Here is a 27,231-nt window from a genome sequence, read left to right as displayed (position 1 = left end):
GCCATGGCCCATAGGGGAGTGGATCAGAGAGTTTTGAGAAATTGACAAAAGACTTGAGAATACCCCAATCGACCACAGGCATAACAAAAATCAGAGAGCCTCTCATGTTTAAATGATACCCAAATGTCAATGTTATGGTTCCTATGAAACCAGAAACCTTGTTTGAGGGGATTGCTGATATCTATATCAACTTTGATCCTAACAAACTTTTTGCAAGTGATTCTAAAGTTAGGATCAACGTCTATGTCCAATTGAGTTCCTAGTACTTATCCAATCTTTTTAGCATTTTTAATAATAGTGTGATCAAGAGTAAGACCATGAATTCGAATATAAAAAACTAAAGAGTTTAGGCTTTTCGAATATAAAAAACTAAAGAGTTTAGGCTTATCTATTGCCAAGTTGATCCTACTGGCCAATCTTTGAGGATCATAATGGCTCTTAAAATTTCAAGGGGCTTGCTTCAAGATCCTCTTTTATCTCGGGTAGATTGGAGAGTGAAGAGGAATTTATTGACCTCTAGATCTTCAATGTTAAACTTTTTGAGAAAACTCCATGCTGCTTTGAAAGTGGCATGAAGTGAGATTTTGTTTAAAAGCCTTGTTGCTACAATTCTTCCGATTAATACCAAGTCTGTTGTTTCTTTTGCAAAGTCATCTGCTGGGATAAGATCGAGTTCCTCCCAGGATAGAGATTCACTTTGCTGTATGAGACAGTCCATATCCATAACGCGAGTTGGAACATGACCAACAGATCTCCAAAGATGACTCTCATCTGTTCTACTTGCTTAGGCAAGAGAGGGTGGAAAGGATTTTTTTTCCAATGACATAAAAAAAAGAAAAAGAGAAAAAAAAAAGAGCAACATTGCTTAATGGTTGACATATGTGGTATTTTGACCCCCCCCCCAAAAAAAACAAAAAAGAGCAACATTGCTTAATGGTTGACATATGTGGTATTAATTATATGCTTTTGAGTCTTATTAGATGTTTTGCTATTCATTATTATACACATCACATATTATATTTATTATATGTTACTCATTATATGCCTTTAAAAAAAATTCTACCATCATCCTTACACAACATACCATACCTAAAAGAATGGTATTCCACACCACTATCAGTCTATTTAAAATTGAGTCGAAAAGTCTTCTCTCAACCGCTTTCCGTTTTTGGCAGGTGACTGAGGAGAAGTGTGAGTCTTCTTTTCTCGATTGAGGAGGGAAGATTTTTCTGTGCTTGCGATTGTAAGCAGAGGAGAGGATGGAGGAAATGGAGGAAGTATGGAAGCGTCTGAGATTGAATGATGAAGAAGAGCAGCCGATTGAGATCCAGCAAAATACGATTGGAGCATTGAGGTTGAAAGGTGAAAGAAGTCTGGTAGGGAAGATTATTTCAGATTGAAGGATAGGGAAAGAGGTGGTGAGGTCGATGATGGAAAATGTATGGAAAGTTAGTAAGCCACTGGAATTTTATGAGATCGGGAGTAACTGTTTTGTAATTACTTTTGTTACTCGAAGAGATAAAGTGAGAGTGTTAGAAGGCTGTCCATGGCTGTTTGACAGTTATCTGTTTGTGATTAAAGAGTTTGATGGTGAAACAAAACCTAGTAGAATAGACTTTGATCATGCATGTCTATGGATACAAATGCTGGATTTGCCATTAAGCTATATGAATCAGAAGATGGGGGAAGTTATAGGGAGGTAGATAGGGGAGGTGAAGGAGGTGGATGTTTAGGAGGATGGCTCTGCTTGGAGAAGGTGTCTAAGAGTCAAAGTGAAATGTGACCTAAGGAGATCTATAGCTCGAGGGAGAACTATTCTAGTAGATGGAAAGAAAAGCTGGATTCCTTTTCGATATGAGAAATTGCCTCGGATGTGCTTTGGTTGTAGCAGAATTGTACATGAAAAGGAAGGCTGTAAGGCTGAGGAAGGGATTTCTGGTCAGTATGGTGTGTGGCTTCGAGCTATGCCTCAAGCTAGAAAGAATGATGACAGGGGTGGAGGGAAGCAAACAAAGGTTAGGAGTGAGGAGAGCGAGGATCATTTGAGATCTAAATATGTTAATGGAGAGAATGAAGGGGGGAATAACAAACAGAATACTGGTGATGAGGAAGTGGAAGTGAGTGAGGAGAGCTCCAAGGTGATGATGCCTAATGAAGAACAGTTGATAGTAATGAAGCAAGAAGTGAATAAGGAACTCACAGAGTCCTATGTGAATGTGGAAGATGTGCAAACTATTGTGGAGGAAAGTAGGTTGATGGTTGAAAAGCTGAACTCTAATGAAGTTGACCAGGTTTCAGATAACAAAAAGGCTAGTAGATGGAGGAGAAGAACTAGAGCTAGACCTGAGTCAGGTAAGTATTCTAGTCCTCACTCTATGTTGAAAAGAAATCATGAGTCAGTTGAAGGTGCTAGTGAGGTGGTAAGTGAAGGAAAAAGAATGAAAGGAGATGTTGAGATGGTCTGCAATGATGACAGACTAGGGGTGGTTGCTGCTGAGCAGCACCACCTGGCATTATGAAAATCATGTGTTGGAACTGCCGAGGGCTTGGGAACCCTCGGACAGTTCAAGACCTTAGCCTGCTGGTTAAGGATAAGCAGCCCAATATAGTTTTTGTTTGTGAAACAAAGGCTAGATCATGTAAGATTTCTAGTTTGCAAAGGAGATTAGGCATGGAAGGGTGCCTAATTGTGGATCCAGTTGGAAGAAGAGGAGGTTTGGTGTTAATGTGGAAGTATGAGAAGGAAGTGGAGGTGATCAATTACTCAAACTGGCATGTCAATGTTCTGGTTAAAGGGGAGAAGCAAGGAAGTGATTGGCACTTTACTGGTTTCTATGGCCACCCTGAAACAGGAAAAAGAAGGCTATCATGGGAATTATTGAGGCAATTAAAACCTGCCAATGCTTCTGCTTGGTGTGTAGGGGGAGACTTCAACGAGATTTTATGGCAGAATGAGAAGGCAGGAGGTAGGAGCAGACTAGAGGGACAGCTTGAAATGTTTAGAGAAGCCTTGGAGGAATGTGGTTTAATTGATATTGGATGCAGAGGGAATGGTTTTACATGGTCAAATAAACAAGAGGATCTATCCTTTACAAAGGAAAGACTGGATAGGTTTGTGATAAATAATAGTTGTAGATCACTGTTTAAGGAACTGAGGGTGGAGATATTGATTGGGAGATGCTCAGACCACTTATCAATCTTGCTCACTGGTGGTGATGGTGACTATAACAGAAGAAGGTCGAAAGTCCTGTTCAGGTTTGAGGCTTGTTGGATCAAGCAGGAATGCTGTGAACAAGCAGTTAAGCAGGGATGAGAGAAGTGGATAGTTGACTTTGAACCTGTACAGAAAGTTCAAACTAAACTAAGTGTTTGCAGTGGCATACTGTCAACTTGCTTTAAGGAGAGTGATAAAGGCAGAACTAAGGAAATTGAAACAATTTCAAAGAGAATTAAAGAGCTACAAGGGGAACTGTCTCAGGAAGGGATGGCTGAATTAAAACAGCTGCAAGAAAGAGTTGGCACATTATTGGAGCAGGAGGATATAAAGTGGAAACAACGGGCCAAGAGGAATTGGTACATAATGGGAGATAAGAATACTAGATTCTTTCATGAATTTGCTAACCAAAGAAGGAAAAGAAATAAGATTGTGGCTATAATGGATGACCAGTCAGCTTTGAGGGATAGTGAGGAGAGTATTGAAGCTGCATTCAGAGAGCATTTTGCACAAGTTTATTCTAGTGCACATCCATCTAAAGAAAGTATTGATGAATGTATTGCTGAGTTGGAGCCCAGGGTGACTGAATCTATGAATGAATGGCTCGAGAAGGAGTTTACAAGAGAGGAAGTGGAGGTGGCTCTGAAAATGATGGGGCCTATGAAAGCACCAGGACCTGATGGGTATGGGGCTGTTTTCTTCCAATCCTTTTGGAATGTGGTTGGGAATGATGTTAGTGAAGCAGTGTTGAGATTTCTGAATGGAGGCAGGTTGAAGGAATCTATCAATCAGACCTTTATTGTATTGGTTCCTAAAATTAATGATCCAAAGTCTGTTAATGACTTCAGGCTGATAAGTCTTTGCACTATAAGATCATTGCAAAGACTCTTGCAAACAGACTCAAAAAGGTGATGGATAGAGTTATCTCAAGATGTCAGAGTGCATTCATACTTGGAAGGTTGATCACAGACAATGTTATTGCAGCTTATGAGATTCTTCATTCCATGAAATGTAGACAAAAAGGCAGAGTGGGGAGCATGGCTGTAAAACTTGATATCTCAAAGGCCTATGACAAAGTTGAGTGGCAATACTTAGAGGCAGTTATGAGGAAGCTTGGATTTGGGGCAAGATGGACAGATTTGATAATGAAGTGTATTTCAACAGTAACATATGCTACTCTTATTAATGGTAGACCAGGGAAGTTTTTTTCTCCTTCAAGAGGATTAAGACAAGGAGACCCTTTATCTCCTTATCTTTTTCTAATATGTGCTGAAGGTCTAAGCTCTATGCTTGAGCTAGCAAAGCAAAGAGATGAATTGAAAGGGGTGGCAGGGGCTCGTGGGGGTGTCAAGATGACTCATTTGTTGTTTGGAGATAATTGCTTAATCTTTGGAAAGGCTTTTTGGAATGAATGGAGGAAGATCAGTGGGATTCTAGAGGTATATGGAAATGCTTCTGGTCAGAATTTAAACAAGTATAAAACAACAGTCTTGTTCAGTCCAACAGTTGCTAGTGAAATGAGAAGGGCTATTATCAGGGATTATGGAGCTAGAGAGCAAAATAACTGTGAGAAATATCTAGGATTGCCAATCATGGTTGGTAGATCGTGATACAAGGCTTTCAGCATTGTGAAAGATAGGGTAGGGAAGAAGTTGAGTAATTGGAAGAATCAGTTTCTATCACTTTCAGGAAAAGAAGTATTAATTAAGACAGTTATTCAAGCAATTTCAACCTATTATATGAGTGTGTTCAAATTGCCAAAAAATCTGAGTGATGAGATAGCTTCTTTAATGGCAAAATTTTGGTGGGGATTTAAGCAAAGGGAGAACAGGGATTTAAGCAAAGGGAGAACAGACAGCTTCTTTAATGGCAAGATTTTGGTGGGGATTTAAGCAAAGGGAGAACAGAATCCAGTGGAGAAGTTGGGCAAAGATGGGATGGTCTAAAAATGATGGGGGACTGGGTTTTAGAGAGCTTGAAGCATTTAATCAAGCTCTTCTTGCAAAACAATGTTGGAGAGTAATGATGAAACCCCAATCTATGGCAGCTGTGATGCTTAAAGAGAAATATTTCAGACATACTGATTTGTTACATGCTCCCTTAGGATTCAGACCCTCAGTTATTTGGAGAAGCCTATGGAATGCAAGGGACTTGTTGAGGGAAGGATTGGTTTGGAGAGTGGGAGATGGAAGGAGTATTAAGATATGGAAGGATAAATGGGTTCCAAGGGCTGTTACATTTAAAATTCAATCCCCAATCAGTATTTTGCATGCTGAGGCAAAGGTTGAGCAACTAATTTCAGCTGAGAAAAAAGAATGGAATGTGGAGCTAATGAAAGAAGTGATGAATGAAGAGGAAGCAGAAATAATATGCAAATTACCTATTAGTCTCTTGGGGCTACCAGACAAGCAGATATGGGCATATTCAAAAAATGGCTTGTACACAATTAGAAGTGCATATCATGTAGAAATCAATAGAAGAAGAAGGGAGAGAGGGGAGATGTCTAACAAGTCAGGGGAGGTATGGAGGAAGGTGTGGTTGTTAAACATACCAGGGGTAGTCAAAGTTTTTGTTTGGAAGACTACGTTGAACTGTCTGCCAACAAAGATGAATCTAATGAAGAGGTCTATTGTGAAGGAAGCTACCTGTCCAGTTTGCTTGAACGAAAATGAAACTGTCTGTCATGCCTTATGGAGTTGCAGGGGGGCAAGTGATGTATGGGCTTGTGAGAGGAGTCCAGTGCATAAATGATCGAGTGGGGAGAGGGATATGTTTGAACTCTGGTCAGACTGGTTTCTAAAGCTGTCTCGAGAGCAATTGGAAATTATGGCTGTGGTGATGAGGAGGATATGGCTGAGAAAGAATGCCATGGTGTTTGATAATAAGCTTGTAGGGCCAAATGAAGTGTTTAACCAGGCTGTTCAATGTTTGACAGACTTTCAGTTGGCTCAAGTGAAGCAGACCAGTAAAGCAAATAGTAGTGGTCCTATAAGCAATAAGGCTACTCATTGGAAACCACCTATGGGTGAAATATTGAAGGTTAATTGGGATGCAGCATGGAAAACCAAGGAGGACAGAAGTGGAATTGGGGTGGTGATCCGAGATAGTAGTGAGGAAATAATTGCTTCTCTCTGCTGTCCTAGAACAAAGGTGCAAGATGCAATGGTAGCTGAGGTGTATGCACTATGGAGGGCCATGAAACTGCGTGCTGAACTGAATTTCAAAAAGGTTCAATTTGAAGGTGATGCTTTATCTGTTGTGAATGCTGTGAATAGCTCTGAGGAGTGTTGGGAGAGGCACGGACAGGTGGTTGAAGATCTTAAAGATGTTTTGAGGAAGAGGAGAGGCTGGTCTGTGGTGCATGTTAATAGATGTTGTAATAATGTGGCACATAGTCTTGCTAAAATTGCATTAAGTATACAAGAGGAGAGGGTGTGGATGGAAGATCATCCAAAAGAGATTCTGAAGTGTGTAAAGTTTGATATATTGTGTAACTCAGCAATTACATGAATACAATATACAAGTTTTTCCTTTAAAAAAAAAAACAGACCATACCTAATTTTTTTTTCCTTAAATAATTGATTCTTCTACTCATAATAATTAATTAGTTAAAAAAAATAAAAACAAAAATAAGTATGATGTTTAGCTAAAATTTAAGAGTAACGCTAGCTTAATTTTTTCGTTTCCGTTCCTTTAAGATGATGAATGAAAAAAATTATTTAAGGGGCAGCATGAGAAGGCACTATTCAAGGGCAGCATAGAGAAGGCAATCCCCACAACAGCCAGAGTACGGGTGAGGGTGATCGCGGCGGCAGCGAAGGCGAAGGCGAAGGCAGCAGCTGCCACAGGATTGGAATAAGAAAAGCTTCTAACATAGGCAAAGGGCGCTAAGAGAAGACGAGAGAGTGAGGCCGAAGTGGTTCCAAAAAGATGTTGCACAGCAAGACATTCGTCAAGAAAACTAGAGGCGGCAAAGTGAACAAGGTCTATTTCCACTTATTCATTCACCATTTCCAACTTTCGCTCCTCTTTCTTCGTATTGATCCATTTAATTTTTTTTTCTAATTTTATTGGGTTCTTTCTGGTTATTCTTCGTTTCAGCAAGTCAGAGAGCACTATCTCAGAGACGATATCTACTGTGGAGCTCCAATATGCAAAGTCTGTGATTCCTCCGCTGCTCGCTTGAGTCCTTCTGCTTCCACCATTCTCATTGTCGACACCAATGTGGTTCTCCATCAGGTAATTATCAGTTTCCACTTCCCATGGAGTTCTATCTGTTCTCTTTAACCACAAAGCCTTTTTGTTTGAGTTATTTTTCTAATTTTTTAATTGCAGATCGATTTGCTTGAGAATTCAGCAATTGATGATGTGGTCATGCTCTCAATCGTGCTGGAGGAGGTTAAGAACAAGAACATGTCGGTGTATAATAGAGTCAGAGCTCTCTGCAGCAATTCCATGAGACGATTCTTTGTGTTTGCCAATGAAAACCATAAGTATGGTTCTTTTACTTCATCATTTATTTTTTTAATTTTTTGGGTGACTATAGCTCATATTGTGTCAAGCTTGCAATGGGAGGGGTTTGAACTTTGAATCGAATGTCTCGATTGACGTTTTAGTTTGTAGTGATAGCATATTCACACAGGTCAGTAGCACCTTTTTCAGTGGATGTGTAAATGTCATCCTTTTGATTTTGGATTATAGAGGCCTAGTGGAGTGGAAATATATTGAAGTCCTTCTGAGTTGAACATTTTATTATTGTTTGCTTTTTTTCCTTTATGGTTACCTCGGTAGTTGCAATTCATTTATTAACTTCAATTTGATTTCTCTGCGGTTTCTTTCAGTTTATCTTGATATTTTATGGCAATGCTTTTGTCTTTACTTAATGATTTTTATGCATTATCTAATATTTGTTTGCATTTTTTTCTTTGTAGGGATACTTTTGTCAAGGAAATGAATAAAGAAAGTAAAAATGATCGTAATGACAGAGGTTTGTTATTTGCATGAATGCTGATTTCTGAGAATTTAAGATGTGCTCTGGGATTGTAGACATTGCTTTATATCAGTAAATTGCCTGTTTGTTTGTACTCTTAAGGGAAGAAGACCCTCATGTGGATTTCAATAATAAAAGTTTCCTTTTCCATTCAATTGAAGTCCTTCAAAGTCAAAACTTTAGTTCACAGGAACAAAATCTCCCTCTTCCAAATAGCTAGTAGTTTCAGCGAACTATCTTCCTACATCCCTCTCTACTTCCTCTCCAAAAATGATGAATCTTAGGCTTTATAGCCTTTATTCATGCGCACTTATCTACATGTCATAATCACTCATTGGTAAATAGGATGTTTGATTTGCTTCATGGAAGAATTTTTCAAATTTTCCAAAATTTGACATTTTAAAGTCTCGGTTCAGCTATCCGGGTGGCTGCTCAGTGGTATCAGAATCATCTTGGTGGTGCAGCTCGGGTTTTACTTATAACTAATGATAGAGAGAATAAGAGGAAGGCTATTGAAGAGGGCATTTCTGCAGAGACAAGTAAGATATCTTTTGCTATGGTTCTGGAATCTCATCAACAGCTCTGATGTCTAACTCGGGCATTGATTGAGAAGGAAAGGACGCTCTTTACATGAAGCACTGTCATCATAGTGATTATGGTTATTTATCAATACTTCATGGACAGAGCTTATTTATAAAATTTTGTTGTATTTTCAGTTGAGTCATATGTGAAATCATTGGATCAACCAAACTTGCTTGACCTGCTAGTCCAACCTGCATCAGAGGATCTCAACATGGAGGAAGTTGAAGATTTGAGACCTTCAAAGAGGAAAGTTATTTATGCAGAGGTTTGCTATTGAGTTTCCCTACCTTTGTAGTTTCTGGGTTTGGTTAGTTATGAAATCAATGAAGATGTGAATTTAATAAATTTCTTGCTCATTGTCCTCTGTTCAGCATAAGCCAATGTCTGAGATTACTTCTGGTTTGCACCGTGGAATATACCATCAAGGAAAACTTCGTGTTAATCGCTATAATCCCTTTGAAGCTTATGTGGGGAGTGAGAGCATTGGTGATGAAATAATTATTTATGGGCGTGCAAACATGAATAGGGCCTTTGATGGTGACATTGTAGCGGTAGAACTTCTACCTCAAGATCAGTGGTATGAAGAGAAGTCTCTATCCATAGCTGATGAAGGTATGTTAGCAATCATGCCTTTTGGCCTCCTAGAAGGTAGACACCTGTTGAACATATATGTTTTTGATCGGTAACACCTGTTGAAAATATATTATTACATATTTGGTGCGTGTCTGTGCTATACGTCTTTAAAAAAAGGTGATAAAGTGGCTTATTTGTGAATGATTTGGTGGATACATCTTGCTTCTGTTTGATCGATTTCCCTCCTTTCTAGCTTTAGTGATTACCATTTTTTTAGATTTCCAGTTTTTTAGAAGTTAAGGTTCATTTGCTCAATGAAATTTCTATTTAAATTGCACAGTGAGTGGAACCTTGTGTGGCTATTCTAGTGTTGAAATTATAAGATTGATGCTAATGAATCATATATTACTGGCATGAAATAACCATGCAGTTGCAAAATGAAAATATATGCAATTAGCTATTGCAAAGCTCTTGTTGGTTTGGGGTTTGAATCTGTGAAGTTGGGGAATCTCTTTTCAAAGATAAAGAGAATAAGAACGGTAAGAGCAACATCAAAAGGAAGAACAGGGGAAAATACGAAGGAGCCTATATTGGTTTTTGGTGTCAAAGCCCTCAGAGAGTCTGAGTTATCCTTGACATATGTGCCCATACATCTTGAAAGGTCCTCCACAAACATCTGGTATGATGGTTGGGCTGCCCAACCATTGGACCCTCTTGTTGAGGACATAAGAGGTTGCCTCTACAACTTCCCTTTTCAAACAATGGTTCTAGCTGAGACTAAATTAAATAGTCCCTCTCTTATGGATTCAGACTATCTGTCGTTTTTTTTAAGTAAGCTTCACTCTCCTTCTCTCTTCCCTATACACTTAAAATAGTTCTTTTACCTCCATGCAGAGGATGGTGAAGAATATGTTCATCTTGTGCCAAACAGTGCTGATGATGCTCCCAGAACTACAAATGTTGTGCAAGGTTCTGCAGGAGACACAAAGGTTGTGTCATCTCGTCCATCTGGCTTTGTTGTTGGTATTATAAAGCGGAACTGGCACTCGTAAGTTGACTTCTCATTCAGAGCCAATCCATGTCTACAAAATTATTGTTGATTATAGTACTGTATCACTAATTTTCTCGCTTTTGAGATCCTTCATTTAAAATTATGTGACAATTGTGGTGTGACCTTTCAGTGGCTTATGTGGTAGTATGCACTGTAGGTGAGGTTTGGCTTGCTGTGGTCCTATTGCATCCATATGTCTACAATTTATAATTTGGTTAAGTATGTATGGTCATGTTGTTCTGATCTGTTTTTAAATTCTTATTTTTTTGTAAGAATAAAGTGGGTATTTTTTTCCCTTAGCTTTCTGGTACTTTTTTTTAATATTCATTACTGGTGCTTTTTTTTAATATTCATTACTTCTGGAACTCCAAACCTGTGTTATTGTGTTTTGTCTCAATTTATCTTTGTCACGACTATTTTCTTTGGATGTGCCATCCTTCAATGCATGACATTCTACTATCACTGGTGTAGAGATTTGTCTGATTTAATATGTTCTTATATTCTCGTTAAATACATGTCAGAGATTAAGCACATGATGCTTATAGCTTATCTGTCTGTGTTATTTGTGGCTAGATGCATTTTGGTCTTGTGTTTCATGGTGCAAATTTCCCCAATTATTATGCTTGTGGGTCAATAAGTACTTATATTTCCTTTTAGTACAATGATGTTTAATACTCTGGCTAGTATCAGTTTTCTTTGACTTTTTCTGGAAATGGGTTCAGTTGTCTGATGTGTAATTAAATAATCATGTGCAGTTATTGTGGATCTTTGGAGCCAATGCCAATGCCTGCAGGTAGTGGAGGTACAGCCCATGCTTTATTTGTCTCCAAAGATCGCAGGATTCCTAAGATTCGAATCCAAACTCGACAGCTTGAAAATCTTCTCGACAAGCGAATTATTGTGGTAGTTGATTCTTGGGACCACCTATCTCGATATCCTTCTGGCCACTATGTACGGACCATTGGAGAAATAGGCGATAGAGATACTGAAAGTGAGGTATGTAATCTTGATATCCATCTGGCCAGGACCATAGGAGAAATAGTTCGTAGAGATACTGAAAGTGAGGTGTGTGACATAGCCATGAACTAACTGATGAGTTTAAGATGAAACCAATGTCAGTTTTGTGGATGCCACAGGTAGTCTTGATAGAGAATGACATAAACTCAAGACCATTTTCTTCTCAAGTTCTGGCATGCTTGCCATCATTGCCTTGGTCAGTGTCTTCTGAAGATTTGGCAAATCCTATCAGGCAGGATTTGCGACATTTGCGTGTCTTTAGTGTGGATCCTCCAGGTATGTGATCCATTGCTTAGTTCTTTCTATTTTGTTTCCTCGTATTCATGATCATCATCAATGTCATCATATTTTTCTTGTTCTTTGCCTTCTTCTCATTTTTGTATGTTATTTATTTATTTATGATATTTGTTGATGTTGAACAGATTTTGGTAGTTAATTAGATGTTAAATAATGCACTGCATCCATCTGGTTTGTGCAGGATGCAAGGATATTGATGATGCACTGCATTGTATAACTCTTCCAAATGGAAATTTTGAAGTTGGAGTTCGTATCCTTATAATCTGCTGATAATATCAACATAATTGGAATTTGTGGTTATTAAGTTTGGTTGTTCATTTAAAGGTATGCATGTTTTATGTTCCTATGAATAAATTCACGGGTTGCAAATGGGATATGTGAAAGCTTTTTATCTTTTTCTGATTTTATTGGCACCGAGTGTTTAGAACAAAGTCTCGACTAATCCCAGAGATGTGCAGGCCCTTGGTGAGGAGTTTCCCGCAAGTGCACCTTGGGTAATTCAAGTAGAAACTTTCCCAATCTGATTGTCCCTTAGAAATTGTTTGCACTCAAGGGTTCAAACCTTAGACCTGGAGGGAATCTGCCAACAAGACCAAGGCTCTTACCAATTTTTTTTTTTTTTTTTGGACAAGTAAAAGACTATATTAATAAGAATAGGCATAGCTCAAGTACACAGGGAATAATCAAGAGGTAACACCTAGTTAGGAGGAAGAAATGGAAAACCAAAGAATGATTAGACTCTTACCAATTCAGCAGGCAAGAAATAATAGGTGTTTTGAAGACTGAGAGTGTTCCTTGGATGAACTGAAGAGACTCTTTTTTAACACACTACTTTCCTGGGCTTCGGCCATTATTTGTAATGGGGACACGTTTCATAATTTGCTTGTATCCATCATTAGTTCTTAGTGGTGATTATGCGTATTCTGTGTATACTTCCTGTGTGTTTGGGCTAACCATTTTCTATTAATAAAGTTTTACTTTTACTTATAAGAAAAATTATGCCAACCCTTGGGGGTTGTTTAAAAGCTTTTTATCTAGATAGTTAGGTTTTAGTACTAGCCCCATTTGGACGTTGAGATGGTCTCAATCCATCTCATATCATCTCATCTTAATATCCAAATAGCACTTAAAACACATTTTTCAATTTCAAAATTTTCAACTTTTCAACCTTTACATCTAATCATTACCTAAATATTACAACTTTTTCAAACTTCCAAACAAAACACAAAAAACAATTCAATCTTTTCAAATCCCAAAACAAAAATAATATTAAAAAATTAGATTATAACAATATTTTAACTTTATAATTTTTTATTCAACTTTTTCTCTTCTTTCCCAAAACCCCATAAAACATCTTAATTCAAACTATTTCACTGCTATTCACATACTTTTTTTTGGATAAGTAATAAGATGTTTCATTGATATAAAGATAGGCATAGCCCAAGTACAGTAGTACTATTCACATATTATTTCACCACCATTCACAGATTTCTTATCTTATCTCATCTCATCTCAACATCCAAACGAGGCCTTAGTGTTTGATCCATCACCTGGAATGATACAAGAATTTGCATATGGTATTGTTCATCTTGATGTTGTGTCAGATCACAAATTATATGACCCTTCATATTTATCATGGTTATGGGTATTGGATCACATAGTATATTTATGTGAAGAGGCTTAGTGGTGTTATTACTACTGTTTTCCTTGCAAATCTTTGTATTTTAAGTGTAAAACTGTAGCTGCAATGTTCATCTTTAATGACATTCAATTAGATATTGCTGATGTTACGAATTTTGTGCTCCCTGGCACCCCACTTGATGATGAGGCTACCCAAAGGGGCACATCTGTCTACCTTGTTGAGCGACGGATTGACATGCTTCCAAAACCTTTGACAGAAGGTGAATTTTTTTCTTCCTATTCTTATTCCTCTCATCTTATGAGTGCATTATGCAGTATGAAGTATTTCTTGGTCCTATGGTTGATTGTGGTTTTGCAGTAACACTCATTCAGCTTAAGTTTTATCTTGCAGACATATGTTCACTTCGTGCAGATGTCGAAAGGCTAGCTTTCTCTGTTATTTGGGTATGTGCTATGCCATTATTAATCATAATAAGACATGTGGCCGTTCTGATTTTGTTTCTTTGCGAAGGAATTAGCACTTCCTTCGAGACCTTATCTCTGCACCACACGTCATGCCAAAATGTGACTTTGGATCTGTCTCCCACCTTGAAAATAATGGACCTTAAAAAAGTTCTCCCCATTGTCAACGAATGTTACCCCTACTTTGAAACTCATTGACTAGCTTAACACAGCATCTAACCCACATGCTCCCACACTTAATTTTCCCCCACTTAGTGCCATAGATCCTCCCTTGGCCATAACCATTTTAGTCCATCAATGTTTGATTAAACAATCCAAGTTTTAATCCCTTATCCACTTGAAGAGATTGGAGCACATATTCCTGGCCAAAAGACTAGCGAGACGACGTTTAGGTTCACCCCCTAGGGTACCCCTTAGAAAAGTAAGTAGGTAAATTAGAGAGTGCACTCGTGATCAATGTGATCAAGACCGCATTTATATGGGTTGAGAAAATTTAGAGACTATGCTCTCGATAAAGATACAGATGTTTCAATCCCACCAATCATATTTCCATTACAGGGCTTGGTTTGACAAGTTTAGTGCAGTGGTGTTGTCATATGGGTTTAGACTTTTTTAGAGATCCTGTCCCATATTAACTTTGCCTTGTATGATGCGCTGAAGCCCCACCACCCCGAACACCCCCCCACCACCCTTGGCGGGGGGTCTTCACATTACCAATCAGACTAATTCTAATTTGGCCAAGTTTACTGTCAGCCCTGAAACAGCCTCAAAATATAGAAATACGGATTGCAAATGGCAGAAATGTTCTGGATCACCCTCTTAGAATACAAACGTGTCATTTGTAAGGAGTAGGTGAGACACAAGCAGCTCATCCATGTTCCTTTGCCCACTGTAAAACCGGATAAAAGTCCCCTATCCACCATTGCACAAGCACGCATGCGCACGCGCGCGCACACACGCACGTGCACACACATACAGTCTTTGAATATAGTATTACACTTTTTAGGGGTAAGTGGTCCTCACCTCAAATACCATAATATGTATTTCTTTAGGAGTTTTGAGGAACTATTGATGGACATACCTAGCTCCTAGGGTTTGGCTCAAGTGGTAAGAGTCTTGTTATTGCTGGTATGCTCCTTTTAGATCTAAGGTTTGAGCCCTTGGGTGCAAAGAATTTCTGGGGCTATCATATTGGGGGAGTTCCCCCATGAATTATCTGATATAGACTTGTGGGAAACTCTTGCCGACATCACATACAACCTTGGGATTAGACGGAACTTTGTTCCCGGACACCTGGTATTAATTTTTTTGATAAGTAATAAGAAATTTTATTGACAAGTAAACAGACATAGCCTAAGTACACAGGAAGTATACAAGAGAAAACACTTAAATGCTAGAAACTAGAATAACCTAAAAGCTAATAATGAAGGTTATCTCCATTCAAAACAAGAACCTTAGCCCAAATACACAAAGTACTAAAGAAAAACTCTCTAAGTTCTCCCATTGAGCGTTCTCTATCTTGAAAGCATCACCCTTTCCTTTCCAACCATAAGCACCACATCAAACATGAAGAAATCATCTTCCATATCACAATAATGCGATGACTCCCCTTAAAACCTTGCCAACATGCTAAAAGATCCACCACTTGCTTAGGCATCATCCAAGCAATACCGGTCCTACAAAAAATCTCATGCTACAAAGTCTTAGTCACCACACAATGAAGAAATAAATGGTCAACAGATTCACCATCTTTCTTACACATGAAGCACCTATCCACAACAATAATCCACGCTTTCTCAAATTATCTGTAGTCAACATTTTTCGAAAGGGACGCCAACCAACAGAAAAATGCAACCGTACTAGGCACCTTAGATCTCCAAATGCTCTTCCAAGGGAATTTATTGGCACAACGACAAGTTAATGCCTTATAAAACGAGCTAACTGAAAACCTGGAATTTCCAGTGTGTATCCACTGCAAACTATCCTCCCTTCCCTGAACAATCTTCATGTTGTATAATCTTCCAATAAAATCAGAAATAATGTTCACTTCCCAGCCGTGCACATCTCTAATGAAATTCACATTCCATTTGGAGATTATTATTTAACAAAATAAAGGAATCAGCCACTTCAGCTTCTTGATCACTTACAATTCTGAATAGAGAAGGATAAACATTCTTAAGAGCCATATCCCCACACCAAATGTCATGCCAAGAACTAATCCTTGTCCCATCACCCACCTTGTATTTAAAATGATTGAAAAATTCCCTCCAACCAATCCGAATAGACTTCAACAAACCCACCCCATACACTCCTCTTAACTTCTTTAGAACACCAACTCCCCCACAACCTCCCGTATTTAACATCAATAATATTTCTCCAAAATGCATCCCTCTCAAGGTGATATCGCCAAAGCCATTTCCCAAGTAAAGCTTTGTTGAAAAGCCTCAAATTTCGAATCCCCAAACCGCCACAAGAAACCAGTGAGCAAACCTTGTTCCAACTTACCAAGTGAAACTTTCTTTCCTCCTCATAACCGCCCCACAGAAAATTCCTGAGATTTCATGGTTTATAATTTATATACCATCTAAAGAGCTGTTGGCTCCTAATTAATTTTTCTGTTGTTAACCCCTAGGGGTTGGCTCAAGTGGTAAAGGCCTTGGGCTTGGGGGTATACTCCCCTTAGGTCTAAGGTTCAAATCCCCTTGGGTGTAAACAATCTCTAGGGGCCATCAAACTGGGAGATTTTCTCCTTGAATTACTCAAGGTGCACTTGCGGGAAACTCCTTGCCGAGGGCTTGTGCACCCCCAGGATGCTGTTTCTGGACACCTGGTGCCAAAAAAAAAAAAAAAAAAAAAAAAAACTCTCTGTTAAGTGTAGCTTTTATGCTCTCATGTATAGATATCTTCCTCATATGACAATATGAAGACATGACATTCATTAGTAGAAATATCCATGCATATATCTTAATGCAAATGCATATGCGCACACACCTATTTTTTTTTTCTCTCTCTCCAAACTTTTTTCTCTCCGTACACCTGAGAAAATACAGATTCATTTCGATGGTGATTGTTTTTAGTGATGCTTAGATTAGTCTTGGAGTCTTTGTGAGTGTTATATTTTAGAGTTAGTGTGTTGAGATGGGGTGGATTAGGAACATTGTTATTGACCAGAAATGTTTTGAGTTTGAGAAGGTTAGCGAGAGGTGGTGGAGATGTACAGAGAGCAGTTGTAGAGCTGTACATCACATTTCTCTCGACCATGGATCCTTGGGGTGGTTGGCTGCAATGGTTAAGGAGGGGATAGCACACCGGGGGTCATCAGAGTTCATTAAGTCACGCAGAAGTGGGCCTCAAGTTCTGGTAATGCAGAGACAGCGTAATTCATATGGGAGTTTCTTCTCCTTATCAGAGTTTGGCCATGGGAAACGTCGTGGCGTGTTAATGATACCAGAAGGAGGAAAGGGGGTGGGATGGAGGTATCTTGATGAGTTGCTGCAGGAACTCACAGCTTCATACTCTGTTCCGAGAGTGCAAAACAGGGGTAGCTGCCTGTGGCGTCTTCCTTCATCATGGCAGGGAAACCATCCCCTGTCGTACAGTGAAGCCGTGTCTCGAGCGCCAAAATATGCAGAGGGAGCAGGTGAGATTTCCTCTTTGGTGAAAAGTCACACTCGTGTAGGGGATGGCACGGGGATGTCGGGGGTGAATATGGAATACGTGGTTCGTGCTTTGGCTGATATGGAGAAGCAAGTGGGTTATTTGAAGGAGTCCTTGGCTGTTCTGAAACGCAGCGTTGAAGGGGGGGAAAATGTGGGTCTGGGCCAGGTAGAGATAAGGCCCATGAAGGTGGGCTTTGAGAAGAATATTGAAGACTTGGGTTTAAGGGGGGATGAGGGAGTGATAGATGGGCTTCAGAAGGGTAAGGGGCCGGCCAACAGCCCACGGAAGATATGGGTACCCACGGGAGGCCGAAATGTTTCGGCTCTGGGTTCTCTGAAGGGACCCGATACTCATCCAGGGGGCCCGAGTCTTGGACTAGGTCTTGGACAGAAGGGGCCGATGGAGGGTGGCGAGTCGTTTGGCGGTGGTGCGACGCTGAGGCTGCCGCCGGTGGAGGAGACGGCGAGGGAGCCTTCTCTCGGTAAAGTCAGGGAGCCTAATGTACCATAGTTGCTTCTGTTTTCTGAGGCTGAGCAGGTACAGAAGGGATCGATGGAGGCCTGTAAACCTTCAGGGGAAAGCTTGTGCATAGAAGAGGGGGAAATCTTTGAGGGTGATAAGCTGTCTCCGAGAGTACGGGAACAACAAGGGGAAGGAGTGGTTTTTTCATTGTCACCCGAATTAATGCAGGCTAATTTCAGTTCTTGGAAGGATGTGTGTAAGATGGGAGAGGTACCGGAGGTAGTTGAAATGAATTCCTTAGCTATGGTGACTAAAGAGGTCACGGCAGATCAAGAGTTAATAGAGGGAGAGGGAAATTTGGTTTTGTTTGAGCCGTGTGACAGTGTCTTAGAGGGGGAGGAAGATGTTGAGGTAGACCCAACCCCTATCAGTGTGGTAACCCCTACTAGATCTTCAGATTGGATTTTGAAAAAAATAGAGGACCTTCAGAACTGTCTGGGAATCTCTTGCGCGGGTTATGAAGAACAGTTTAAAGCCCTGATTATAGCCATTGAGGCAGGTCAGAATGGGGCTGGGACTAAAAGAGAGAGAGAGTTGAGGAGATTGACCTGGTCCATTAACTATGATGGTAAGGAGGGGAGCGCAAGCCGTGGTAGAAACAAAGGGAGGGTCGGATCAGTTGTTAAATGAAGCCCAAAATAATTAGCTGGAATGTTAGGGGTCTTAACGAGATTAATAAACGTCTCCGGGTAAGATCCTTATTAAGGCAATGGAAGGGGGATATTATTTATCTTCAGGAAACTAAGTTGAAGCATATTGATAGAAATATTATTAGAAGTTTGTCCAGCTGTATGTATGTAGGCTGGATTTACTTACCGTCAAACGGGGCTTCCGGGGGGATCCTGGTAATGTGGGACAAGAGGGTGGTGGAGAGCATAGATGAGTTCGTGGGAGAACACTCGGTGGGATGTCTCTTTAAAAATACAAATGATGGTTTTTTGTGGGCCTTTGCTGGGGTTTATGGTCCTAATATAGATAGTGAGAGGCGGCTACTTTGGGAGGAGTTAGCTGGGTTATGCTCATGGTGGGAAGCTCCATGGTGTATCGGAGGGGATTTTAATGTGACAAGATTCTCTAGCGAGAGAGCAGGAGGGGGTCGTCAAAATCAAGCCATGGTGGATTTTTCAGACTTCATCTCCGAGATGGGTCTTATGGATATACCGTTAATGGGTGGGGAATTTACTTGGTCCAACAACCATGTGTGGTCAAGGTTGGACAGATTTATTATTTCCCCGTCGTGGGAATCACATTATCCCGGCTTAAGTCAGAAAAGATTCCCGAGACTATGTTCGGATCATTTTCCCATAATGCTAGATGGTGGTGGTATACAAAGGGGGAGAAGGCCTTTCAAGTTTGAAAATATGTGGCTAAAAGTGGAGGGGTTTGTGGACTTGATTAGGCAATGGTGGAGTTCATACTCCTTCGAAGGTAATCCGAGTAAGGTGTTGGCGGATAAGCTGAAAGCATTGAAGAAGGACTTGAAGATATGGAATGAACAGGTTTTTGGTGATGTAACCGCTCAGAAAAAGAATTTGTTTTTAGAGTTACAAACCTTGGAGGGAGTAGGGGAGGAGAATAACCGTAAAGTCCAAGTCAGTGCTGAATTAGAAAGATTGATTCTAATGGAGGAAATATTGTGGAGGCAAAAGTCAAGGGCTTTGTGGCTAAGAGAGGGGGATAAGTGTACACAATTTTTTCACAGGATGGCTAATGCGCATAGGAGATTCAATGCCGTTGAGTCCATGAACATTAATGGTGAAAATTTTTCAGATCAAGAGGTGATAAAGGAACATGTGGTTAGTCATTTTCAACATTTGCTAGCGGAACCGCACGATTGGCGGCCGACCCTAGATGGATTAGCTTTTGAGACCATAGACCAAACTAGCAGAGATTGGTTGGAGAGACCGTTTGAAGAGGAAGAAGTACACCAAGTTATTAAGAAAATGAATAAGGATAAAGCACCAGGGCCTGATGGTTTTACTTTGGCTTTTTTCCAATCTTGTTGGGAGGTGGTGAGAGAAGAGGTAATGCTGGTTTTTCAGGAATTCTTTACGCATGGAAAATTTGAAAAAAGCTTAAACGCTACTTTTATTGCCTTAGTCCCTAAGAAGGCGGGGGCTATGGAGGTTTCGGACTTCAGACCAATAAGTCTTGTGGGCAGCGTGTACAAGATACTTGCAAAGGTTCTTGCCAATAGGTTGAGTACGGTAATGGAAAAGATCATTTCTAAATCTCAAAATGCCTTTGTGAAGGGGAGGCAAATTTTAGACTCGGTTCTTATAGCAAATGAGTGTTTGGACAGCAGAATCAAGTCCGGAATCCTAGGTATTTTGTGTAAACTTGATATGGAGAAGGCGTACGACCACGTGAATTGGGATTTTTTGGTGTATATGTTGGTTAGAAGTGGGTTTGGGGCAAGATGGAGGCAGTGGATAAGACACTGTGTATCAACGGCGCGTTTCTCGGTCTTGGTTAACGGGGATCCAGTGGGATTCTTTAATAGCTCGCGGGGGTTACGGCAAGGAGATCCATTATCCCCTCTCTTATTTGTTCTGATTATGGAGGCACTAAGCAGAATGGTGTCAGCGGCGGTAGGGGGTGGATTTTGCTCAGGTTTTAATGTGGGGGGCAATCATGGTTCCATCATTATTTCTCATCTCTTGTTTGCAGATGATACCTTATTATTTTGTGAGGCAACGGCAGGTCATATAGAATCCCTGAAGGCTATTTTGCTATGCTTTGAAGCCGTGTCCGGGTTGAAGATCAATCTTGCTAAAACGGAGATGGTTGCAGTGGGAGAAGTAAATAATATCAGGGGGCTAGCTAACATCTTGGGTTGTGTGGTCTCTTCCTTGCCTTTGAAATATCTGGGCCTTCCGCTGGGGGCTTCTTTCAAAGCAAAATCTATTTGGGAAGGGGTGCTGGAAAAATTCGAACGTAGACTGGCTGGGTGGAAAAAGGTATACTTATCAAAAGGGGGACGAATAACCTTGATTAAAAGTACGCTATCTAACCTTCCTACATACTTTTTATCCTTATTCCCACTCCCTGCTAGCATTGCACAGAGATTGGAGAAACTTCAGAGAGATTTCCTATGGGGTGGGATAGGAGAAGAGTTCAAGTATCATTTGGTGGGATGGGATAAGATTTGTATTCCGTTGAGAGATGGTGGGTTGGGGATTAGGGATGTAAGGGCCTTTAATATGGCATTGTTGGGTAAATGGTTGTGGCGGTATAATTGTGAGAGGGAAGCTTTATGGAAAGGAGTGATTGACATAAAGTATGGTAGTGAATGTAGGGGTTGGTGTTCTAAAGAGGGAAGGGGGACTTATGGTGTGGGGCTTTGGAAGTATATAAGGAAGGGGTGGGAGTCCTTTTCTTGCAATACCCGGTTATGTTTAGGGGATGGTAGTAGGATCAGTTTTTGGATGGATAGGTGGGTGGGTGATCTGGTTCTAAAGGATGCCTATCCCACAATCTTTGCTATTGCACGGGAGAAAGCAGCTGTGGTGGCTGATTTGAGGGTGATCTTTCAAGACACACAGGAGTGGAATATTAGTCTTACCAGGGATGCAAATGATTGGGAAGTAAATGACTTGCTGGAGTTTATGAATTTACTGTACAGCTTGCCCATTGCTGCCACAACTGAAGATGTGATGGTTTGGAGGCCGAATAGAAAGGGGAAATTCTCGCACTAGGGAAGATCTTGACCACTGACAATCTTAGAAGACGTGGCCTTATTATTGTGGACTGGTGCTGTTTGTGTAGAAACAATGGAGAGACAGTGGACCACATACTCCTACACTGTAAGTTCGCAAGTGAGATATGGAACTACTTCTTCAACAGAATGGGAATAGCATGGGTAATGCCAGGTCGGGTGGTGGAGCTTTTAGCAAGCTGGCGAGGAATCTCCGGGACTCCGCAAATTGCATCTTTGTGGAGGATGGCTCCAATTTGTATTTTTTGGTGTATTTGGAATGAAAGAAATGAGAGACTTTTCGAGGATCATGAACGTTCCTCGGAAGAGTTTCGGAGTTTCTTATGGAAGACTTTATTTCTGTGGGCCATGGCTTTAGACTTTAATGGCCTAAGCTTCCATGATTTTCTTGCTTCTGTCTCTAGTTCCTAAATAGGTGTATGCTCATGTATACCTCCAGTGTACCTGGGCTATACCCATCTTTATCTTAATAAAGCTCTCTATTACCTATGAAAAAAAAAATATGCGCACACACCTGTGCTGCTGATTAGGCTAACCATGTCTGAGATATTGTTTTGTTTTTGGTTTCATATTTGCCTAAATTTCAGGAAATGACATCTGAAGCAGAGATTATTTCTACAAGATACACTAAAAGTGTGATAAAATCTTCTGCAGCAATGTCTTACATTGAAGCTCAGGCGAGGATGGATGACAGGTACTATTTTATTCCAATTTTGGCTGACTTCTGAAAAAGTCAAGTTAATTTTTGTTTGGAAAAGTGTACGATACTTTGTATCTATTCTTCTATAACAATGACGACGCATCTATTTATTTACAAAGCTAATTGAACCCCAAAAGCTCCTAATCCCTTCAAGTCTTTGTAATTGACTAAATTGCGCTTTGTTTATGATTCCGGTGTGGGCAACTCATTGCCTCATCATTTATAATTTTACTGAGCATTTATTTCATAATATTTACTTTTTTAAATTTGTTCAAAATACAAAGACACGAGTTGTGGTGGGTCCAAGCCATTGTTTTACATTATTTTCTCTTTTGCCTCTTGTTAGAGTGAAATTACCTTTTATTGTCTTCTGTTATTTTTTAATGAATATAACACTATCTTATCTGCATTTCTAAGATTTTTTTTTTTTCTTTCACTTTTAATATTGAAACTATTTGATTATTTTCATTTTATTTGCAGTCGATTAATGGATCCTCTAACAACAGAATTGAGAAGTATGAATACTTTAGCAAAGGTAATCATGCTTCGGGGATTGCTTTGCTCACTTATTTATAAGATAATAACATACACTTGGCTGTCTAAATTTCCCTCAAAAGTGTGCATATTACTTTCCTGCAGATAATGAGGTTAAAGCGTATTGAGAGAGGGGCTTTAACTCTTGCTTCCGCAGAAGTAAAATTTCAAATTGACACTGAGACTCATGACCCCCTTGATATTGGTAGGTTATTTATTGATGGCTTAGTCCAATGGCCCATTGATTCTTTAGAAGCATGCAATATTTTTTCTATTATTTTCATCTAGTCTTTACAATAAATTGAATGTGATTTCTACAGGTATGTACCAGATTAGGGAAGCAAACCAAATGGTTGAGGAGTTTATGCTTGCTGCTAATGTTTCAGTGGCAGAAAAAATCCTTAAACATTTTCCTGTTTTTTCACTTTTAAGGTAAATTGGTTTGTTTATATTGTCCTCTCTCTTTCCCTGCCCCCTCCCCCTCCCTTTTTTTCCTTCAGGAATGCTGAATGACTTCTTATGCTTGCTAGAGTACCATGAGGGTAAGTGCCTTCCCACTTTCCCTCTTACTCGCTGGGCATCTAGACCCCTGTTAGTTTTGACTATAAAGTTTATTGATATATTTTTTTTATTATTATCTAGTATATGCATAAAACAAGAAGGCATTCATATTTTTTTTCTATGTATATTGCTGAGACATTACTAATAAAATAGAGAAAAGGGTTGCAAGCTGGTAACATGATTTAAAAATTTTGGCTTGGAAACTGGTGGTGAACTTTTTTACAGATTTATATTTCTAGTAGGTAAACCTTGCTAGTTATTTCTATAAGAAGCATAAGCACTAATTTGATATAGCTGAGAAGTACTGCTTTCTGGAGTTTGTGAGGATTCACATCCGTCATCTTACCATTTCCTGGAATCACATGGGACGTATTCACCCTTACTAAAGCTGTACATATTTGATCTGAACGCTACCAGTAGACATCCTTTTGGCCAATTCTTGCGTTTATAGCAGGATAAAGTCATTACTGTTTACAAACTGTGCCAAACTTTTGTCTCTTCATGACAATTGGTTGTGTGTGCAGGCGACATCCTAGTCCAACCAGGGAGATGCTTGAACCTTTGCTGCGTACGGCTGCTGCTGTTGGTCTCAACTTGGATGTCTCTTCATCAAAAGCATTGGCTGATTCACTTGACCATGCTGTGGTTAGTTTGTGTTTGGGTTATTCAAACTATGCATTATTCGTATGGCTTTGGATTACAAAATTCGGTCATTGAATTATTGCTAAATGTACCACATTAAGCACAGAAGGATCATCATCCAAATTCTGAATTTCTGTGATCCGTTCAAACCCAAGAGTGCTAAATAACATTGCCATAAGCTCCTCGCCAACTCCCATTTAGCAAAAGATGATCACATTTTCTCCATTTTGCTTTCACATCTAACACCATTTTAATACAGCAATGTTCATTTTCTTCAAATATTAGATATTAAGGATTTTGCCCCTTATCTTCTTGGTAGTTGGCCCATCATTTTGTATACTTTCTGTGTGCTTGGTTTGCACCCCTCCGTGCTTTCAATAAAATTTGCAGTGCTTATGTTAAAGAAAAAAGGAAATAAAATAAAGCCTTATATTTTGCTTAAGTTTCATAAATTTCTCATTTATTGGCTGCTGTATGTTGTGTGATCTGCAATTTTTTAAATTTTGTTTTATACTATTTAAAAGCATTGGCATGTCTTTCTGACTATGTTTAAAGAGACATCACCAGATCTCTCTCTCTCTCTCTCTCTCACACACACACACACACACACACACACACACTCACATTTTCTGAGAAAATTAAATGCTGTCCAGGGTGATGATCCATACTTCAACAAGCTGATCAGGATATTGGCAACCAGATGCATGACACAGGTAACTCACCTGAATAGTTGAGTGGATTCAGAATTATTTTTTCACAGAAATTCATTAGATTTTTCTCTTTTGGGTTACAAATTTAGGCAGTTTATTTCTGTAGCGGGGATCTCAGCCCTCAAGAATATCATCATTATGGGCTTGCAGCACCTCTGTATACACATTTTACTTCACCTATAAGGAGATATGCAGGTTAGTGTCAATTTTTATCATGTGGTGATTACTAAGCGAACATTATACTCTAAATTGAGTTTGGAACTTACCTTTCTTTCAGATGTCATTGTACACCGATTGCTTGCTGCATCTTTAGAGATATACAAGCTTCCATCGATATTCCAAGACCGACCGCAACTTACTAGTATTGCTGACAGTATGGAACTCTTCCCTCTTAAAACTTTGTTGCCTCTTTTTTTTGGCTGAATTGTTGCCTTTCTATATGCCTGTTCAAACATTCTTTCTATTAGTTATGCTGCTGATGCTGGATAATTATGCATGATGGAAGAACAAATTGCTTGTTGTATATATTTATGCATACATTGTTTTTTATCTTTTTTTTTTGTTTGAATTAACTTAAAGTGCATGTACTCCCACTTCCTGTTCATTTGTGCTGTGGTGAGAAATTTTGATGTCGTTATTCCATCTACCATGTCTTCTATTTCAAAATGCGTAGATGTGTACTTGTAAGGAATGTATTTATCTTTTGAGGTTCACTCGGTTAGTTTTATCTCCTGATTTCCCCTTTTGTAGTTAGACTATAGAATACCTCCATATTGTTTGAACGAGGCCAATGCATTGGCTGATCTTTGAGAATGCTGCTTTTGTAATTTGTTTCCAGATTTAAATTATAGGCATAGAAATGCCCAGATGGCGGGTAGGGCCTCAGTAGAGCTACATACTCTCATCTACTTCAGAAAACGGTATATAGCATGGGCTCTCTCTCTCTCTCTCTCTCTCTCTCTCCCCCCCCCCCCCCCCTTCTTTTTCTCTCCCCCACCCCCCAAACATTATTCTAGAACACATGAAAATGTAATCTGTCTTTGCTCATGTAGGCCCACAGACACTGAGGCCAGAATAGTGAAGATAAGAGCCAATGGCTTTATTGTGTTTGTGCCCAAGTATGGTTCTAACTGCTCTCTACTTCTCTTTCTCTCTCTGGGCATTTACCATTATGTAAATTCTTGCTTCATGATGCTGCTTTTGCTTGGTCATATTCATTGAAAAGAGAAGGGGAGGAAGAGTCAAAAGGAAAGCATGAGAAAACAAAGGTTAAAAGCATTGGTGTAACTTGACTAGATAAATACTCCAAAATAACAGCTTTCTAGGTAATCCTGGAGTGCTATTAACTGTTCACCTATTCCCTGGGTATTAAGTTAACACGTTTCTTGGAAGAAAGGGGGGCAGAGGGTTGGGGGGAGGGATTTAAAATTCAAAGATTTTGTTTGGATGGCAGGATTAGGGGAGGATTTGAATTTGGGTCTTTATAATCCGATCAGATTTGAAATCGAGGTTGATTTGAAATGCAAATCCAAATCCAAATTCAAGTCTAAAACCAAATTCTTCTATCCAAACGGTACCTTTGGGTTTTTTTTCTAATGAACTTGATTTGTTTTAATTTGTACACTTGCTATTCAATCCATCATTCTTTTTATAGAATATATCTCCTGGGGAAAATCAGTTCCTATTCCATTACTTGGCCTTTGTTCCATTAGCAATAATAGCTTTGTGAAAGAGTTGAAAAGGACGCTGCTGAGATGTATTCTGTTCAATGGTTGTCAAATATAGGCATTAAGTGGGTGTGCTTTTTCCATCGCCAATTGATATTAATACCTGCTCCTGCTTATGGTTTTTTCTTCTTGTTCTTCTATATTCTTTTGGCTTTTTTTTTTTTGGTTGTGGTTTTGCCCAGGTATGGTATAGAAGGTCCTGTGTACTTGGCACCGAGAAGTGAGAAGGGTGGTGGAGAATGGTTTGTAGATGAGCAACAACAGAAGATTAAAAAGATGGATGGTAGCCTTTCTTTTAGTGTTCTGCAGACAATAAGAATTCACATGGAGGTTGTGGAGCCACAACCCAATCGTCCAAAACTCCAGCTCACCCTTATTTAGATGAGCCCGTGGAATGTTACATTGTATCTCCTTAGCAACGTTTTATGGAACTATAGTGATGTTTCATTTAAAACATTTGAGGGTGGAGCACAGTGGCATAGGGAGGAATGTAGTACGATTGTAATATAGCTCGACTTGATTTATTTGATTTTTGCGTCTTCCTGTTTTCTAGTGTGCATTTGATGAATATTCTGATTAAGCTAAAGTGTCGGTCAAGTGATATCATTGTGCTAAAGTACGGTAATAATA

General features: G+C 39.5%; 1 protein-coding gene across 1 annotated transcript; it reads left to right on the top strand.

Annotated features, from left to right (window-relative positions):
* Positions 1-6,939: 6,939 nt before the first annotated feature.
* On the top strand, positions 6,940-27,149 carry LOC122317393 (exosome complex exonuclease RRP44 homolog A). Its single transcript, XM_043134467.1, has 24 exons — positions 6,940-7,198; positions 7,316-7,453; positions 7,550-7,707; positions 8,146-8,201; positions 8,621-8,743; positions 8,921-9,051; positions 9,158-9,398; positions 10,254-10,407; positions 11,166-11,406; positions 11,547-11,703; positions 11,906-11,974; positions 13,500-13,625; positions 13,757-13,809; positions 22,315-22,421; positions 22,908-22,962; positions 23,067-23,166; positions 23,282-23,393; positions 24,047-24,167; positions 24,818-24,877; positions 24,964-25,069; positions 25,152-25,247; positions 25,713-25,794; positions 25,927-25,992; positions 26,784-27,149. The coding sequence occupies exons 1-24, from the start codon at positions 7,145-7,147 to the stop codon at positions 26,980-26,982; spliced, it is 2,805 nt and encodes a 934-aa protein (XP_042990401.1). The 5' UTR covers positions 6,940-7,144; the 3' UTR covers positions 26,983-27,149.
* The last annotated feature ends 82 nt before the right edge of the window (positions 27,150-27,231 follow it).

Source organism: Carya illinoinensis, chromosome 7, assembly GCF_018687715.1.
Source record: "Carya illinoinensis cultivar Pawnee chromosome 7, C.illinoinensisPawnee_v1, whole genome shotgun sequence".
In the NCBI taxonomy this organism is placed as follows: domain Eukaryota; kingdom Viridiplantae; phylum Streptophyta; class Magnoliopsida; order Fagales; family Juglandaceae; genus Carya; species Carya illinoinensis.
This window is presented reverse-complemented; position numbering and strand designations above follow the sequence as displayed.